Source organism: Daldinia vernicosa (genome assembly GCF_022497035.1).
Source record: "Daldinia vernicosa strain CBS 139.73 unplaced genomic scaffold F5Y00scaffold_16, whole genome shotgun sequence".
NCBI lineage: Eukaryota > Fungi > Ascomycota > Sordariomycetes > Xylariales > Hypoxylaceae > Daldinia > Daldinia vernicosa.
In genome coordinates this window covers 583902-600347 of record NW_025953932.1, presented here as the reverse complement: position 1 = coordinate 600347, position 16446 = coordinate 583902, and the positions used below count along the sequence as shown (strand labels likewise).

The 16446-nt window shown below is 49.5% G+C and overlaps 6 protein-coding genes across 6 annotated transcripts; 4 read left to right on the top strand and 2 right to left on the bottom strand.

Moving 5' to 3' along the window:
• The first annotated feature begins 324 nt into the window (after window positions 1-324).
• F5Y00DRAFT_44118 (OPT superfamily oligopeptide transporter) lies at window positions 325-3178 on the top strand. The gene is made up of 6 exons (XM_048013667.1): window positions 325-650; window positions 814-1018; window positions 1083-1204; window positions 1259-2802; window positions 2858-2970; window positions 3029-3178. The coding sequence occupies exons 1-6, from the start codon at window positions 514-516 to the stop codon at window positions 3101-3103; spliced, it is 2196 nt and encodes a 731-aa protein (XP_047866150.1). The 5' UTR covers window positions 325-513; the 3' UTR covers window positions 3104-3178.
• Window positions 3179-3352: 174 nt separating this feature from the next.
• F5Y00DRAFT_44067 (dienelactone hydrolase) lies at window positions 3353-5105 on the top strand. Its single transcript, XM_048013666.1, has 6 exons — window positions 3353-3665; window positions 3724-3766; window positions 3829-3869; window positions 3947-4098; window positions 4168-4293; window positions 4343-5105. The coding sequence occupies exons 1-6, from the start codon at window positions 3602-3604 to the stop codon at window positions 4766-4768; spliced, it is 852 nt and encodes a 283-aa protein (XP_047866149.1). The 5' UTR covers window positions 3353-3601; the 3' UTR covers window positions 4769-5105.
• Window positions 5106-6328: 1223 nt separating this feature from the next.
• On the top strand, window positions 6329-8657 carry F5Y00DRAFT_43823 (heat shock 70 kDa protein). Its single transcript, XM_048013664.1, has one exon. The coding sequence runs from the start codon at window positions 6454-6456 to the stop codon at window positions 8401-8403; it is 1950 nt and encodes a 649-aa protein (XP_047866148.1). The 5' UTR covers window positions 6329-6453; the 3' UTR covers window positions 8404-8657.
• On the bottom strand, window positions 8560-10193 carry F5Y00DRAFT_233927 (uncharacterized protein). Its single transcript, XM_048007365.1, has one exon. The coding sequence runs from the start codon at window positions 9707-9709 to the stop codon at window positions 8912-8914; it is 798 nt and encodes a 265-aa protein (XP_047866147.1). The 5' UTR covers window positions 9710-10193; the 3' UTR covers window positions 8560-8911.
• F5Y00DRAFT_233926 (RNA12 protein-domain-containing protein) lies at window positions 10194-13558 on the top strand. Its single transcript, XM_048007364.1, has 2 exons — window positions 10194-10794; window positions 10908-13558. The coding sequence occupies exons 1-2, from the start codon at window positions 10584-10586 to the stop codon at window positions 13259-13261; spliced, it is 2565 nt and encodes an 854-aa protein (XP_047866146.1). The 5' UTR covers window positions 10194-10583; the 3' UTR covers window positions 13262-13558.
• An 84-nt stretch (window positions 13559-13642) lies between these two features.
• Window positions 13643-16429, bottom strand: F5Y00DRAFT_233924 (Mif2/CENP-C like-domain-containing protein). Its single transcript, XM_048007363.1, has 4 exons — window positions 16144-16429; window positions 15921-16090; window positions 14238-15866; window positions 13643-14177 (listed from the first exon to the last, which is right to left on the bottom strand). Exons 1-4 carry the CDS (start codon window positions 16221-16223, stop codon window positions 14059-14061), a joined length of 1998 nt encoding a protein of 665 aa, XP_047866145.1. The 5' UTR covers window positions 16224-16429; the 3' UTR covers window positions 13643-14058.
• Window positions 16430-16446: the final 17 nt, after the last annotated feature.

Sequence of the window (16446 nt, the reverse complement as noted above, 5' to 3'; positions counted from 1 at the left end):
TAGTATAAGCCGTAAATATTATTGGTCTATTTAGCCATTTTCTCTTTCCTGGCCAATCCCTATGTATCAATACTGAAAATAGTGGAGGTGTAGTTGAATGCCAGTTAAGGGGATGAATATACTTGCATAAAAACGCTATTAAGAATTTGTTTCTTTTTTGTTTGTAGAATGGTTAAATGCATGTTGAAGTTGTTATATGGACTTACCTAATACAGCAGGTCTGCTGTGAGGTCTTGGCGTTGATTCGTGGGAATGTTACGGGATAGCGCTTTCTTTGATATCCCCGGCTTGGTCAGCAGCAGTCATTATCGGTATCAGTCCTCCCGTTGTCCCATGCTTTCTGTTTATTATTTCATCCACTCAACTTAATTTCATCATTACATCAAGTGTAAATCATCCATCTTAATACGGACTGACTACATAATTATAGATTATCATTCTTAGGCAGTAGTATTTTCTTAAAACTCTATAATTGGTCACTACTATCTAAAGTTACGTCATCATTCCGCTACCATGTCTCCCGATAGAGGGAGTATCGAGGTTATGGCTCCTCCGTACCCGCCCCGGACCGAAGAAGAGCTTAAGCGCCTTCCGGAGGGCCGGCATTTTACTCTTCGAGGCGTCGCCGTCGGTCTACTCGTCGGGCTAATGTGAGTAACACGTGTATTTCTTTATTTCCCTTACATAGCAAAACGTAGACGCGTCTCCCTTTCTTATATAAAACCATCACTTTTAGAACATGATGTAAACCCCCCCGTTAAGCAGTAGATAAAATGTATCAAAAAGGTAGTCATTACTGACTTCATATTGTAGAATATGTTTCAGTAATATGTACTTCGGGCTACAGACTGGCTGGATTTCTATGATGACAATGCCTGCTAGTTTATTGGGCTTTGGTATCTTCAAGACTCTGTCACGTCACCTAACATTTCCATTCTCCCCAGTGGAAAATGTGCTTGTGCAATCGGTGGCAGGCGGAATGGCAATTATGCCTCTTGGTTGTGGATTCGTAGGCGTGGTAAGTGGCGATGGGCCTAATAAGAAAATAGTAGCTATACTAACCAGATCCATTCCAATATTAGATACCAGCTATGGAGTACATGATGGACTCATCAGAACAAGGTCCGATTAAACTGAGCATGTGGAAACTCATAATATGGTCTCTAGGCCTTTGCTACTTTGGTGTTGTATTTGCTGTTCCGTTGTAAGTCGACGACACTTTCGGATCTATGCGATGTTGGTACCTAACCTCACCTAGGCGCCGTCAAGTGATCATCAGAGAGCAATTGAAATTCCCAAGTGGATTTAGTACCGCAGTTCTCATTGGGGTACTTCATAGCAAAGGACAGATTCAGAACAACGGCGCATTGAATACATCGAAAGCCGCGACTTTTGGTAGTCTAGCACTGGAGAATCAACCACTTCTCCAAACTGAAGGCGTTGATAGTGAGAGTGACGTAGCTAATTCGACTGATGGACTACCGCCCGCTGAGACGACAAAGCCTTACAGCTGGGGTTCTAATATCCGGTTACTTCTGATTACGTTTGGAATATCTGGCTTATACACCCTCTGCACTTATTTCTTTCCCATGCTTAGGAACCTCCCTATCTTCGGAACGGTGGCAGCCGACACTTGGCTCTGGACTCTAAACCCAAGCCTCGCGTACGTCGGTCAAGGCATTATAATGGGTCCTTCTACAACTATACATATGCTTCTCGGAGCGGTAGTTGGCTGGGGTATTCTATCTCCCCTTGCTAAATTTCGGGGCTGGGCCCCAGGGCCGGTCGATGATTGGGAAGAAGGTAGTAGAGGCTGGATTGTCTGGATTTCCCTTGCTATTATGCTAGCAGATGCCATTGTCAGCTTAGGATACGTTGCCTTCGCCCCAGTTCTAAAGAATTACCCGATCATCTCTGCCAGTATAATACGGCAATTTCAGTATGAGGAGCTCAAGAACTTATTCTTTAGTCGACCCAGAGGGTACACAGCTATTCAAAGCAGCGAAGACGACCCGAGAACTTCGGTAGCCACGAGTAACTTGGAGGATGTAGACGGCCTATCAAGCCCGTTGGTTGAGCGTAGGAATCCATTCGACACGCAATCGGTTAACACCCAAAGAGCCTGGGTTCAACATGATGCACCCCCCGAGCAACTAGTCGGAACTAGAACAGTTGGTGTCGGCCTCTTTGCATCGGTCCTCTTTTGCATCGCTAGCATTCATATCACGTTTGGCGATCTAGTTCCCCTATATGCCACTATCATAGCCGTTCTAATGGCAATGGTTTTGAGCATTATGGGAGTTCGAGCGTTAGGTGAAACGGACCTAAATCCCGTTTCCGGAATCAGCAAGCTAGCACAGCTTTTCTTCGCATTAATTATCCCGCAGTCTCACAAATCAAATGTCCTCATTAACTTGGTGGCTGGCGCTGTATCGGAAGCTGGTGCATTACAAGCGGGTGATCTGATGCAAGATCTGAAAACCGGCCACTTACTGGGTGCGGCGCCCAAAGCGCAGTTCTGGGGCCAGATCATTGGCGCGACTGTGGGTGCTGTTGTCAGCGCGTTCATCTATCGGTTATACACCGCTGTATATGAGGTTCCCGGGGAACTATTCCAAGTACCAACCGGCCGCGTATGGATCGCGACTGCGAGGTTGGTTACTGGGAAGGGGTTGCCGGAGATGGCCAGGAGTTATGCTATCGGTGGAGCGGTTATTTTCGCCATCTTCACTGCCCTTCGTGCAAAGGCGATTGGGAAGAGTTGGCATGCATATATACCTGGCGGGATCGCCGTGGCAGTTGGTAAGAATAAGAAAATATGATGAATCAGGTCTATTGCTAATAACATACTCTATAGGCATGTACAACGTCCCATCTTTCACATTAGCAAGAACTATCGGTGGTTTGATAAACTGGTACTGGAGGATATATCTGCGGAAGGATGATACACCGCTTATTATCCTTGCGTCGGTGAGTGCCCTATTATTATGAATAGATTTTTGAATAGCATCACTGACAACAATTATAGGGTTTCGTCCTAGGAGAAGGGTTTTTGAGTATCGTCAATTTGCTGTTACAGAGCTCTCGGGTTCCTCACCTCTGAAAGCAATAACACTAGCCAATCGGGGGATGTACGTAGTTCAGCCTGAAATAATCATACGATGTTTGGTCTATCTAGGTAGGTAGTATATATTTGTCCTATCTCTTAGTTTATATTACCACTTACCAAGCGATCTCGGTATGTTTACCACATCATACATGGTATAACTGGGGAATATGAGAAGATGCTGAGAACAACATCAAGTCCCACAGTAGCATAGCATAATACTTGGATATACACAAATCTATCTTCGTATGGGGTAGCCTGGTCCCGACGATCGGATATATCATCTGATGCACCAGGAAATATCCGGCCTTGTGATCGCCGATCTCAGTCGGAGCCGTGGTTTTGTGGGCTGATTTTGCCCCCCGCATTTCAAGTCCCACAGCCGGCGCGGGGTCTTAATATAATTATATCGGTGGTATCCCTCTCGAAACGCGCGGGCCAGCAAAGTCTTGCATCTCACATCGTAGTTGGTTCGATCAGTGTTATAAGGTCAAGATGCTGCTGAACGAAAGTCATACCGACGTGCAAACGACCGTGGATGGGAAGGAGACGTCGATGAGTGAGGAAGGCCCCCGCGACAGTAGAGGCTCCCGACTAGAGACGCTAACGTTGGGCAGGAATTTTCACATTCCATCCCACCATCCCGCAATATCCTGATGCGTAAGGCCTTTATTTTCTTTCCACTTAGGGACTCGGACATAAGTTTGCTGATGAGTTGGCAGTCGATTTCCTGGCGTCGTGCTATTCAGCGAGATCTATCAAGGTATCATCATCATCGTCGAGCATCCAGCACGACAAGTCGTCGACTATTATGCAGCTCGCTAACTAGCGCGTGGACAGTCACGGGCCCAGTAGCGCGATTCGCGCGTCAAATCGCAGGTCAGGGCTATATTGTTGCCGCTCCATCGTCGTATCACGACTTCACTGGTCCCGAAGCCCTAGCCTACGATGGCCCGGGAACGGACCAGGGGAACGAATGGAAGGTGAAGAAGGTAAGATCGTGGCTCCATGTAATTAATAACATATCGACTAAGTGCCGGCTGACCGCGAGCATGTTATAGACTCTTCAATCATATGACGAGGACTCTCACAAGGCGGTTGATTACCTCCTCAGTCTTCCTACGTGTACGGGCAGGATAGGCAGTACTGGAATGTGTCTGGGTGGCCATCTTTCTCTACGAGCTAGTGTACGATTCTTGCCTTCGAATAAACTCCCTTGCGCTGACGTGCCCCTAGCTTGATCCGCGGATAAGCGCAACCGTCGCGTACTTTGCTACCGATGTGCACTCCCGTACGTTGGGACCTCATTCGGGGGCCAACTTGTCAGTCGAGGGCCCAGCGAACAGTAACCACACAATCGACAGGCTCGGCGAAATCAAGGGCGAGGTAGCCATGATTTTCGGCATCAAGGACACCCACGTTCCGGACGAGGGCCGCGACTTGATTCGACACAAGCTGAGGAGCTCTGGAACAGTCTTTAGTTTCTACGAGTTCGCGTGGGCGCAGCACGCCTTCATCCGCGATGAACTGAGCAAGGGTCGCTATGATCCAGCCATCACGAAGATATGCTTCGAGGTGTTGCTGGAACTGTTCGGCCGAGTGCTAAAGTCGGACCTGGGACAGAGGGATAACAAGCCCGAGAAGATTGAGCACGTTTGTTGATGAGTCTCTGACGTCGGCAGTCTATATCAGGAAAACCGAAAACAACCTCCGGGGGTATTAATTAGTTATATATTCGCTCATTATCTTAGGTATCAAAACTGCATATTATGTATACCGACTCAATCCCTGAAAAAATGGAGGCAAGGCAGGCATACGTAGATCAAAATATGTAACCCTACTTGGAGGCTACTTGATATTTCAACAGGCCAGAAACGGCCTCTAGGAATGCCTTACCAAATATAATGGACGTTGGACTCGTCCGCATTTTGTTGGTTGAAAATGAGGCATGTAGACATTCGAAACGTTTTCGGAATATGTAGTCGTCGGTTGGGGGCCGTTGTGGCTGATTTAGGCCATTTTCATTCAATTATATTACACTTGTAGGTACGCGTCTCGAAGATAATATGAATATTTTCTCCTATAAAGCTGGCTGCCGAATTATTAAATTCCTAAATAGGTAAATGGAATATCGAAGAAACCAGACATTGATCAGCTGAGTTTTTAATACCACGAAGCCTTATATAGGTATGTATATTGGTCTATAAGGCGGGCTTGCGAACTAAAAAGGCTGCTTTTGACGATGGTTCACGTTGGTATAAAATGGTACGAAGTTACTTCTAGAGGGGTCGTTATGTACAATTTTTGACGATACCTGCCGCTTCTGAATGCGATTCTATATATGAATGCCATTGGATTTGAACTCAAAACACGTACATGTACATATGTAGATCCCTCCCGAGAGACTTGAATCTTCTAGATTAATATAATGACGTTCTTCTTGCGGCTTTGTACACAAATCAGACAAGGCAGGCAGGATGTATGTACATAGAAGGCAGAAGGCAGTAAACGAAACAATTGGAAGTTGCCTTATCAACGGTTCCGTTCCTGCCTGACAGCAAAAAGAAGAGAAGAGAAGAAAAAAAGGTACATCGGGGTAGGTACTTTGTATTTCGTGCATTTTTTAGTGGGCCGTAAGGCAGGCTGATTAGCCCGGGCAACCAAGCAGTGATGTCAATACCATGATGGCGGGGTAAGTACCCAGAGCTAGGTACATCTCAGAGTACGTGATGTGCATAGAGAATAGAGACGATACCTAGATACTTGGTGGTCTGTATGTATTGTACTGTAGGCCTGTTAGCCCCTAAAGACCTCTAGAATTAACAGTGTAGAATTAACAGTGTATTATTACAAAAATCACTTATATTCTTAGGTAGGTACACTTCCGTGCAATACAGAAAGTACGGTACATGCAGTACAAGAGTGTGTATTGAAAATTCTATTCTTGTCTATTCCTATCTGGGTGATTCCACTGAATTCAGGAAGCTTGGAGGGTTTTTAGTTAGCAAGTTAGGCGGAAAGTACATACCAGAAGCGGGTACCAACTTCCAGCAATTCGAGAAGATTCCCTGGCCCCACCATAGCTTCCACTTCTGATTGTATAAACTCCTGCTCAAGTCCCAAGCAACATTTCTCTTCTCATCATCAATCTCAGACATCAACAACAACAATTCTCTCACGAACAACGCAAAATACATTAATTTAGATACCCGCCCCATTTGGGTACAAAATTCTGTTGCGTTTTGACACAACTACAACGCTATTACACTACTACACATCGCACATTCTTCTCTCTATTACCCCGCCATACCTACTGTTTGACCTAACAAGTCGTCACATCTTTCACAATGGTTCCCGCAGTCGGAATTGACTTGGGCACGACCTACTCGTGTGTAGGCGTCTTCCGAGATGACCGAATTGAAATCATTGCCAATGACCAGGGTAACCGAACCACACCCTCCTTCGTGGCCTTCACGGACACGGAGCGTCTAATCGGTGATGCCGCCAAGAATCAAGTCGCCATGAACCCTCAGAACACCGTCTTCGACGCCAAGCGTCTGATCGGTCGCAAGTTCTCGGACCCTGAGGTTCAGGCTGACATGAAGCACTTCCCCTTCAAGATCGTTGACAAGAATGGCAAGCCTGTCATCGAGGTTGAGTACAAGGGTGAGACGAAGCAGTTCACCCCCGAAGAAATCTCCTCTATGGTCCTTACCAAGATGAAGGAAACCGCTGAGGCCTACCTTGGTGGCACTGTCAACAACGCTGTTGTTACCGTACCTGCCTACTTCAACGACTCTCAGCGACAAGCTACCAAGGATGCCGGTTTAATTGCTGGCCTGAACGTCCTCCGAATCATCAACGAACCCACAGCTGCCGCCATCGCTTATGGTCTCGACAAGAAGACCGAGGGTGAGCGCAACGTTCTCATCTTCGATCTCGGTGGTGGTACCTTCGATGTCTCTCTCCTAACCATTGAGGAGGGTATCTTTGAGGTCAAGTCTACCGCTGGTGACACTCACTTGGGTGGTGAGGACTTTGACAACCGACTCGTCAACCACTTTGTCAACGAGTTCAAGCGCAAGCACAAGAAGGATCTCTCTACCAACCCCCGTGCTCTGCGACGTCTCCGAACCGCTTGCGAGCGTGCCAAGCGTACTCTTTCTTCTTCCGCTCAGACCTCTATTGAGATCGACTCTCTATACGAGGGTATCGACTTCTACACGTCTATCACCCGTGCCAGATTCGAGGAGCTTTGCCAGGATCTCTTCCGATCCACCATCCAGCCTGTCGACCGTGTCCTTGCCGACGCTAAGATCGACAAGTCTCAAGTCCACGAGATCGTCCTCGTCGGTGGCTCCACCCGTATCCCCCGTGTGCAGAAGCTCATCACCGACTACTTCAACGGAAAGGAGCCCAACAAGTCCATCAACCCTGATGAGGCCGTCGCCTACGGTGCTGCCGTGCAGGCTGCTATCCTCTCTGGTGACACCAGCTCCAAGTCGACCAATGAGATCCTGCTTCTCGACGTCGCCCCGCTTTCCATCGGTATCGAGACTGCTGGTGGTATGATGACCAAGCTCATCCCCCGCAACACCACCATTCCTACCAAGAAGTCCGAGGTCTTCTCCACCTTCTCGGATAACCAGCCTGGTGTCTTGATCCAGGTCTACGAGGGTGAGCGTCAACGCACTAAGGACAACAACCTGCTCGGCAAGTTCGAGTTGACTGGTATCCCACCCGCGCCTCGTGGTGTCCCTCAAATTGAGGTCACCTTCGATGTCGATGCCAACGGTATCATCAACGTCTCCGCCGTCGAGAAGGGCACTGGCAAGTCCAACAAGATTGTCATCACCAACGACAAGGGTCGTCTATCCAAGGAGGAGATCGAGCGCATGCTTTCCGAAGCTGAGAAGTACAAGGAGGAGGATGAGGCTGAAGGTCGCCGTATCGGTGCCAAGAACGGCCTTGAGTCGTACGCATACTCTCTCCGAAACACCCTCTCCGACTCCAAGGTCGACGAGAAGCTCGACGCTGGTGACAAGGAGAAGCTCAAGGCCGAGATCGACAAGGTTGTCTCTTGGCTCGACGAGAACCAGCAGGCCACTCGCGAGGAGTACGAGGAGAAGCAGAAGGAGCTCGAGGGTATTGCCAACCCCATCATGATGAAGTTCTACGGAGCTGGTGGCGCCGGTGGTGTTCCCGGTGCCGGCGGCCCTGGCGGCTTCCCCGGTGCTCCCGGCGGTGCTCCTGGCGCTGGCCAGGATGAAGGCCCTACTGTTGAGGAGGTTGACTAAACGGTTTCGCATTCATGATATCTCTTTTCTTTTTTATTGTTCCGGCGTTTTCCTCAGGTGTTTAATGACACACTGTGTGGCGGTCTCGGATTTTACGGGTTTGCACTAGATCTTACTGGTAATGAATGATACAGGGCAAAAGTTGCGGTTTATGACTTGCATGGGATGTATTCTAGGCAGGAATAATCCTTCTACGAAGCAATGAAGTTAATTCATAAATAAACACTGCGGTCTTGATGAATGTGAAACATGTGACATGATTATAAGCTTTGCTATATAATTGATGATTCTTCATAGTTGAATTATTATCATTGGACGTAGGACTTTGAGGTAGGCTTTAAGAAAACTTTGTAAAATTCGTAAGTGCCCTCCAATTTCCACAATGGCATGATGCTATATCTTGGTGCACTACCGACTTAACCCTACCCATTCAACCAAAACTACCTAGATATCCGACTGAAGCCTTCTATATTTTACATAAATGAACACATTACTACACTAGCCTAGGCTACGACTCGCGGGACTGTAGCTGCTCTTGGACCCTTCGTCTTCGCTCAATCTCGAGCCGACGCCACTCCTCGTCGCTGATACTCGGCATGTCGAGGTGTTGGCGGAAGGCGGTATCATGCTGGACCTTGTCGTCCCTGGGCTGCCAGACGTCGGCGCTGCTGGGACGGCCGGGAGCGTGGTACTTGAGGTACTCCTTGCGGCGGTAGTGGGCGCGGATGGCCTCTTCCTTCTGGGGGCCCGAGTAGGTGCGGGTGCGCATGCAGAACCAGAAGTCGTCCCAGTGCTCGGAGCAGGAGCGCATGGTGCCGGAGCGGTAGACGGATATCCACTGGCCGCCGAGGGAGTTGCAGTAGTAGGCGGCGTCGAAGGCTTGGCGGCAGGACATGCTGGTTGGGAGGAGGGATTCGGTTATTGGGTCTAGGTGGGAGGGGATGGGGGGTTCGGGTGTGGTGGTGGGGGAGGAGGAGGACCAGAAGAGATTGGAGGTGGAGGATGAGGAGGGCTGAGATGGTGTTGTTGATGATGGTGATGATGATGGAGGAGTTGATGATGTGTCTTTGGTCGTGGGTTCGGGGGGAGGAGGTTGTGTGGTGGCGGGTTTGCTGGTGCTGCCGAACTCTGCTTGCAGCTGGGCCATGAACTTGGCGATTTCGGGATCGCCATAGTCGGATTCGGGCTGCTTTGGCGGAGGGGGAGGCGAAGGCGCTGCGGGCTTGTTGTTGTTAGATTGGTCGGTGGGAGGATTTGAGCCCTTCGGAGCGGAGGAGGGGGATTGAGAGGACCACATCCAACCCATGGTTTTGGTTTCGACGTGCTTTGCTGCGTTACAGCTTCGTATATGTGGATTTGTCGATTGGGATTTGCGCTTTACTTTGCGCTTTGGATGAATTGGAACTCTTGGGAGTGAAGATGGCAATGCTTCGTAATAATGAAGGTCTCGGGTTGAAGGGAGAACAAGAATAAAGGAAGGTCCCAGTGTGTGTGTTCGGTCGAGTATATGAGTATGTGAGTATGTGCGGGGGATTGGCGCGGGGTGCAGTATTGGAGTATGGTAGTATTCGCTCTCGTGATCGATTCCTTGGAAGGTGATGCGCTTTTCCTTTTTTTTTCTCGACCAATGATAAAGGCGCTAATTGCAGCTTAAATCTGTGGTACGATTGATCGCGTGTGGAAGTAGAGATGGTCTGATATCTATACGGAATAGTGACCTCAGCTATGCAGGTAGATTTTGGGTATCACTGCATAAATTGGATGTATTTCTCTATATTTACTATAACGAGTCTCATCTATAACTTCGTTCCGACGGTTTCTCAATTACTTCGCGCTACCTTAAGTTTTAGAAGCTTTCATCCCACTAAGACTGTGGCTTTTGCTAGTAGTGGCTTGACTATACTATCTTGACAAGCGGGGGAGATACGATTACCTAAGATTAACTAAGTACATTTGATCTTAGCAAGAGCTAACAATGACCTCATCGGCCTTCACGAAACTTGTTGGATGAGCTGCATTAACTAGTTACATGCAGTTACCTGTTAATGAAACCCTAACTATCTGTTAACACCAATAAATTCCAGTACTTTTGGCACAATCACTACGGGCCTCATATATCTTTATCCAGCTCATCGCAAGCTGCTATAAAGCATGGGGATGAGCTTCAAATCTTGTAGACGATGATGCCAAGATACCCATGTCTCGGCCCTAGGAGCTTGCCTGGGTTGAGGGGGTTAAGAACCCCGGGCTCATTTGCAAGACCTATTCTCACACAACGTTACCAGCCACGATGGACATCGGTGCCGAGAGCTTGGGAGAGCACTACCAACGGAGAGGCGAGAAGCGGTCATATAGATGCTGCCCCGAATGAATCCATTCTTTGGATAGACAGTATGGCCAATCTCTCTTTTTTTTCTTTTTCTTTTTTTTTTCTTTTCTTTTTTATACAATACCATACACTCAAAATACCAAGATGAAGTGAGATAACTAACCAAACCTGTTAGCCTTATTCCCCCTCAAACTCTCCGGTTTACTACGAGCGCCATGGAAGAGTCCCGACCTGGACGTGGACGAGCTCATGAAGCGATTTCAGAACTCAACCCTAGGCGCCCTTAACCCTATAAACAATGTGAAGCGAGCCATTCCAAAGACAGCCCCAGTTAATATCACTGAAATCATACCTCGTTTCAAGGACGGTGGAGCTTTTGTCAAGTTCACATATCCTGCCGATGTACCCGCCAAGGATATCGAGGCAGCCATCTCTAAATACCTCCAGGAGAACCCCGTAAGGCCAATTTTCAATCCCTTCAGGAGAGTCCGGGTCGGACTCGTTCATGGTATTCCCTGGCTAGAAGACTTGCACAGGTTCCCTAAGGATAGACTAAGGGTTGAATTCGTCCCCAAGAATCCGGGTGAGGAGGCGGTCGAGTTGCCCCCGGAAACCTTGTATAGCTTGTTCCGCCGGTACGGAAAGATTGCCGAGATCCTCTCACAACCATGGGATTCTAAAGTCTTCCCGAAATACGCCTATGTTGATTTTGCAACCGTTAGAGATGCCATCATGGCTAGGAACTGCCTGCATGGTTTCGTCGTGCCCCAAGATCTTGGCGGCGGCAAATCGGGTACCAGGCTACGCATATCTTATGAACAGCGAGAGCAACCACACCGGTTTTGGGAGTGGATATCGAATCATCCGAGAATTGTCATTCCTGTCTTGGTCGCCTTACTAACCGGTCTCACTGTTATTGTATTCGATCCCATTCGATCATTTTTCGTCAAAGCTCACGTCACAGGCCGGTTCCGGCTCAGCAACAGTAAGCTTTATAGATGGCTTCGAAGGCGGACTGTTTCTATCTTAAATCTCAAGAAAGAAAAAGCGGACCAAGCAGGACTGAGTGCAGTTTGGACTCACAGGAGGGACCTAATCGACCAGATTCGGAAATGGCTACTAGAAACTACTGAAACTTTCATCGTCGTCCAGGGACCTCGCGGCTCCGGTAAGAAAGAACTGGTCTTGGACCAAGCCCTAAATGGTAGGAACAATGTTCTAGTCATCGACTGCAAACCGATAGTAGAAGCTAGTGGAGAATCTGGAACGATCAAGCAGATGGCGGCGTCCGTTGGTTACCGTCCTATATTCTCGTGGGCGAACAGTGTGAGCAGTATGGTCGATCTTGCTGTCCAGAGTACAACCGGTGTCAAAGCAGGCTTCTCCGAGACTTTGGAATCACAGCTTCAGAAGATCCTGCAGACAACAGCCGTCGCCCTCACGGAAATTGGTATCTCGGACCGTAAAAAGACCGATTCTGACGCTTCACTCCCCGTCGATGCCTACCTGGAAGCACACCCTGAGAAGCGACCCGTTGTAGTTATCGACAACTTCCTGCATAAGGGCGATAGGAACGCTATTGTTTATGATAAGATTTCCGAATGGGCTGCTGCTTTAGTCCAATCTAATATTGCCCACGTCATCTTCCTAACTACCGACTCTTCCTACTCGAAATACCTATCCAAAGCTCTTCCCGACCGTATTTTCCACGAGACCGCCCTCGGAGATCTCTCACCCGATGTAGCCAAGCGCTTCGTCCTAAGCCATATTACCAACGGAGAGGAGCAGCTCGAAGTGAAAGAAGACTCGAGCGACTCGAGCGAGAAGCAGCCAGCATGGGCCAAAGTCCTCCCCGACTTAGGAGAACTTGACGAATGTATCGGCACTCTAGGCGGTCGTCTCACAGACCTGGAATTTCTAGCCCGTCGTCTGAAAGCTGGTCAGAGCCCCAAGCAAGCGGTGGAGGAAATCACGGAGCAATCCGCTTCCGAAATCCTCAAGTTCTACCTCCTCCCCGGCAAGACGACCAGCGACGGCGAGCACAAGTGGTCCGTGGAACAGGCCTGGTACCTCGTCAAAGAACTCGCCCGCAACGATTCCCTACGCTACAACGAAGTCCTCCTGCACAACACCTTCGCGTCCTCGACCACCGCACCCGACGGAGAGGCCGCGCTCGAAGGCCTCTCCAACGCCGAGCTCATCACGCTGAAATCGCGCAACGGCCGCCCGGCTCTAATCGCTCCCGGAAAACCGGTCTACGCCGCGGCGTTCCGCCTGCTGGCGCGCGACCCCGCCCTCTCCGCGAAGATGGATCTCGCGGTGCTGACGGAGCTCGTCAAAGCCGAGGCCAAGAACATCGATAAGGCGGAGGCGGAACTCGCGCTGCTGGGCGGCTTGCCTATGCAGCCGGCGCAGACGGCGGGACGGACGTATTATTTGCTGGGCAAGATCGACGCTGCGCAGAGGAAGGTCGAGGGTTATGAGCGGGAGATGGGGGCGTTGAAGAAGGTGCTTTGTACTGAGGCTTGAATTGGTCTTGGTGGTGGTGGGTGGGTGGATGGATAGGTACATAGGTGGTTAGGGGGGCGAGGGTGTTGAATATACATAGGGGTAGTGGCATGGCATGGCATGGCATGATTCCAGTCGATACCCAACTCATTTACTCGGTTAGAAAAATCGGTATATAAAAGTAAAAGCAGTATTATATTTCGCATCCTATACTGATTTCAGCACCTAGCTTAGCTCTCTTCCATGTACTTATTTTTTAGAAACAAGTAAATACAGATCCTTCCTTTAGTCTACGAGAAGGGAAATCTAACTGGCTGATGACTATAGCAAGCTATATGTAGCAAGGTATACTGATCAAGGGACAATAGTTGGTTAGTTAGATGGAAAAAGAAACTTTTGATTTGGTATCACAGACGCAGCAGCAGGACCCGAGTCTATAACGACCCGGGCTCTTCTAATAACTAGGTACGTAGCTAGGTAGCTAGGTTAGGGAACCTAACTAACTAAGAAGCTCCATTGCCAAAAACCTCGCCTCTCACCATTGCGGGAAAACGCCTCTGGCGTAAGAAATGCAATGCACACGCACGGGACTAACAACGCTGTAATGCTGCGGAGGGAAAGTAGGTAGGTATGCAACGAGTATGTGATGGGGGGAAGCAGAGTATGTAGTAGTAATGACGACAGTAACAACAATGCAGTGCCATCCCCCCGAGGTTGAAGCTAAGTTCTCTTCGGCCAGTCCGTCCTTTCTATCTCCTGATTCGTAATAAACCTACATACCCGACCTGAAAGAGAATTAAATATTACGAGAGGCTAGATCAGCCCACCTGCGTCTCCTCGGCATCTCCCGCCTCGCCCTGGACCAAGACTTCGCAGCCCTGAGCGAAGAAGATGCGCGCGGGCCTGTCGGTGTTATTCGCGATGCTGTAGTGATTTCCTATAGACGGGGGTTGTTAGCTTCAACTTGAAAAGTTCCTGTGGGAGTAGGTGGCTTTACCTCTGGGCACAAACCACATCCCTCCCATGCCAATCCTAAACTCCGTCTGCGCCACTGTAACATCAACATTCCCCTTATGCACGAAAAACACCATCTGCATTTTCCTTGAATTCTTAGTACGCTTCTCTGAGCCGGGCGGCATATCCACGATTCCTGACCCGAAGAACGGGAGCGTAAGCGTCTTGGCGAACCGGAACGTCGCGTCCTTGATATCTTTCAGCTGGATGGCCGCTTCGGAGATGGCTAGCTCTTCTTCCGCGACTTCGAGCTGGTCCTCGTCCGCGGGCTCCGTCTCGTACTCGGGCCTCCAGTAAAGGCACTCGCCCGCGATGCGGCCCGGGTCGTATTCCCAGTCGTCACGCTCCACCTCTTCTTCCTCGGGGATTGCGGATACGCGGCGCCCGGGCCTGCCACGCTGTTTCGAGGGGCGGCCGCGGCGCTTCTTCGTTGGTAAGTCTTCGGTTTCCTCGGTCCGCACGACGCCCTGGACGACGGGCATTACGAACTTTTGACCTTTGTCTTCGAACACATCTACGCCCTCTCGCACGACATGCTCCCCCTTCCACCATTGTAGGGGCTGGTATGAGAGCCGGCCCGACCGTGTAGTCCGCATATTGTCTTCGTCTTCCCGACGTAGAGCAACTAGGCCGCGACCTTTAGGGAGGGGAGGACCGCGCTGCACGACAGGCTCCTCGACACCAATTCCAGAAGATTTTCGCTTTCGACCGGGTTTCCCTTTTTCCTTTGTCGCAGTTGGTTTCGACGGGGGGGGCTTGCTCTCTTTTTCCACAACCCGTTGGCGCTTTGCCTTTCTTTCGTTGGCATTGTCCTCCACCTCGTGCTCTTGTTCCTCCTCAACACTACTTCCAGACTGCCTTCCTGGTCTTCGCTTCTGGGTCTTCTTTGGAGGCTCATGTTCTTCGACAGGTGATGAAGCCTTTGCTGGCCGTCCTCGTTGCTTCTTTTTAGCGGGTACATCATCGACTTCTTCCGTTCGTGCAGGTGCTGCTTTTGGGACCGACGGCCCTCCTTCTTCTTCTTGGGCAACGGGTGATTTTGGCTTACGACCTCTGCGCTTTTTAGGTTGTTCGGGTGATTTTGGTTGCGGGATAGGTTCTTCCTCTTCTTCCTCAATTTCTGGTTCAGGCTCTATAGGGGGTTCGTCTTGCTCCTCAGCCACGTATTCTACCTCGTCAATACCAGCATCAAGAACGTCCATTGGTTCCTCTGGTTCCTCTGGCTCCTCTTCTTCTTGGATCTCTTCTTCACGTGGTTGTTTTCGTCTGCCTTGCGGAATAACTTCTTCGTCATCGTCGCCGGAATCGTTGGAATGAGCATGACCGTTAGTGAGCTTCCCATTCCTGGGTTTCGGCCCGTTCACTCTCGGTTGCGGAAGGCTTGTCTTATTTGAAGAGCGTTTAGAAAAATCCAGCTTGCGATTTACAGATTTAGGGGGGTTAGGTTCGCGCGCGGGTATAATGGAACCGCGAGCAGGTGATGAAGTAATACCGAGATGCGGATTTTGGCGCGCTGGAGACTGTAGATGCGTCTTGATAGGGGATCGAGCGCGCGGCAGCGATGGACGAGACTGTCGCTGTTTCATGATAGTAGCTGGTCCCATTTGAGATTCTACAAAGCGTGAATCAGCATACAGTGACGATAATTACGTAGAGCGCGGCATACCGTCGTCTATTTCCATTTCTTGCTCCTCGTCCGATTCAGCATTATGCCTTCCACTGGCGCCATTAACGCTGACATTGTTAACATCCTTTTCAGGCGAAGAGAAAAGGGAGTCAACAGCTTCGAAGCCATGTGCATCGCGCTCGCGCTCCGCTAGTGTGAGGCCCGTTTTTCTACTCTACATCAGTCTCAATTTCGCTCGGCTAGGGCGCAGTATGGCGAATACCTTCCAACAACACCAACATCAAAGACCTGTTCATTTTGCGACTGTGTCATGCGCCGCTGCGACTGTGCTTTCGCAGGCATAGTAACGGGGGGTGCCGTCTACGGCAGTGCGACTTGGGGAAAACTATCAATCGCTCGAGTTTTAAAAAATTAATGATATATGAGACTTTTAGTGGCCAGCAATGAAAATCGCATTTAAGGTTGAAAACGCGTAAAAAGTATAAAATGGCGATTCCTTGCGGGGAAGGCGGTGATGTTTACTTTCTTTGTTTGAGGTGCGCTTTCCCGTGGCTGCTAGGTGACC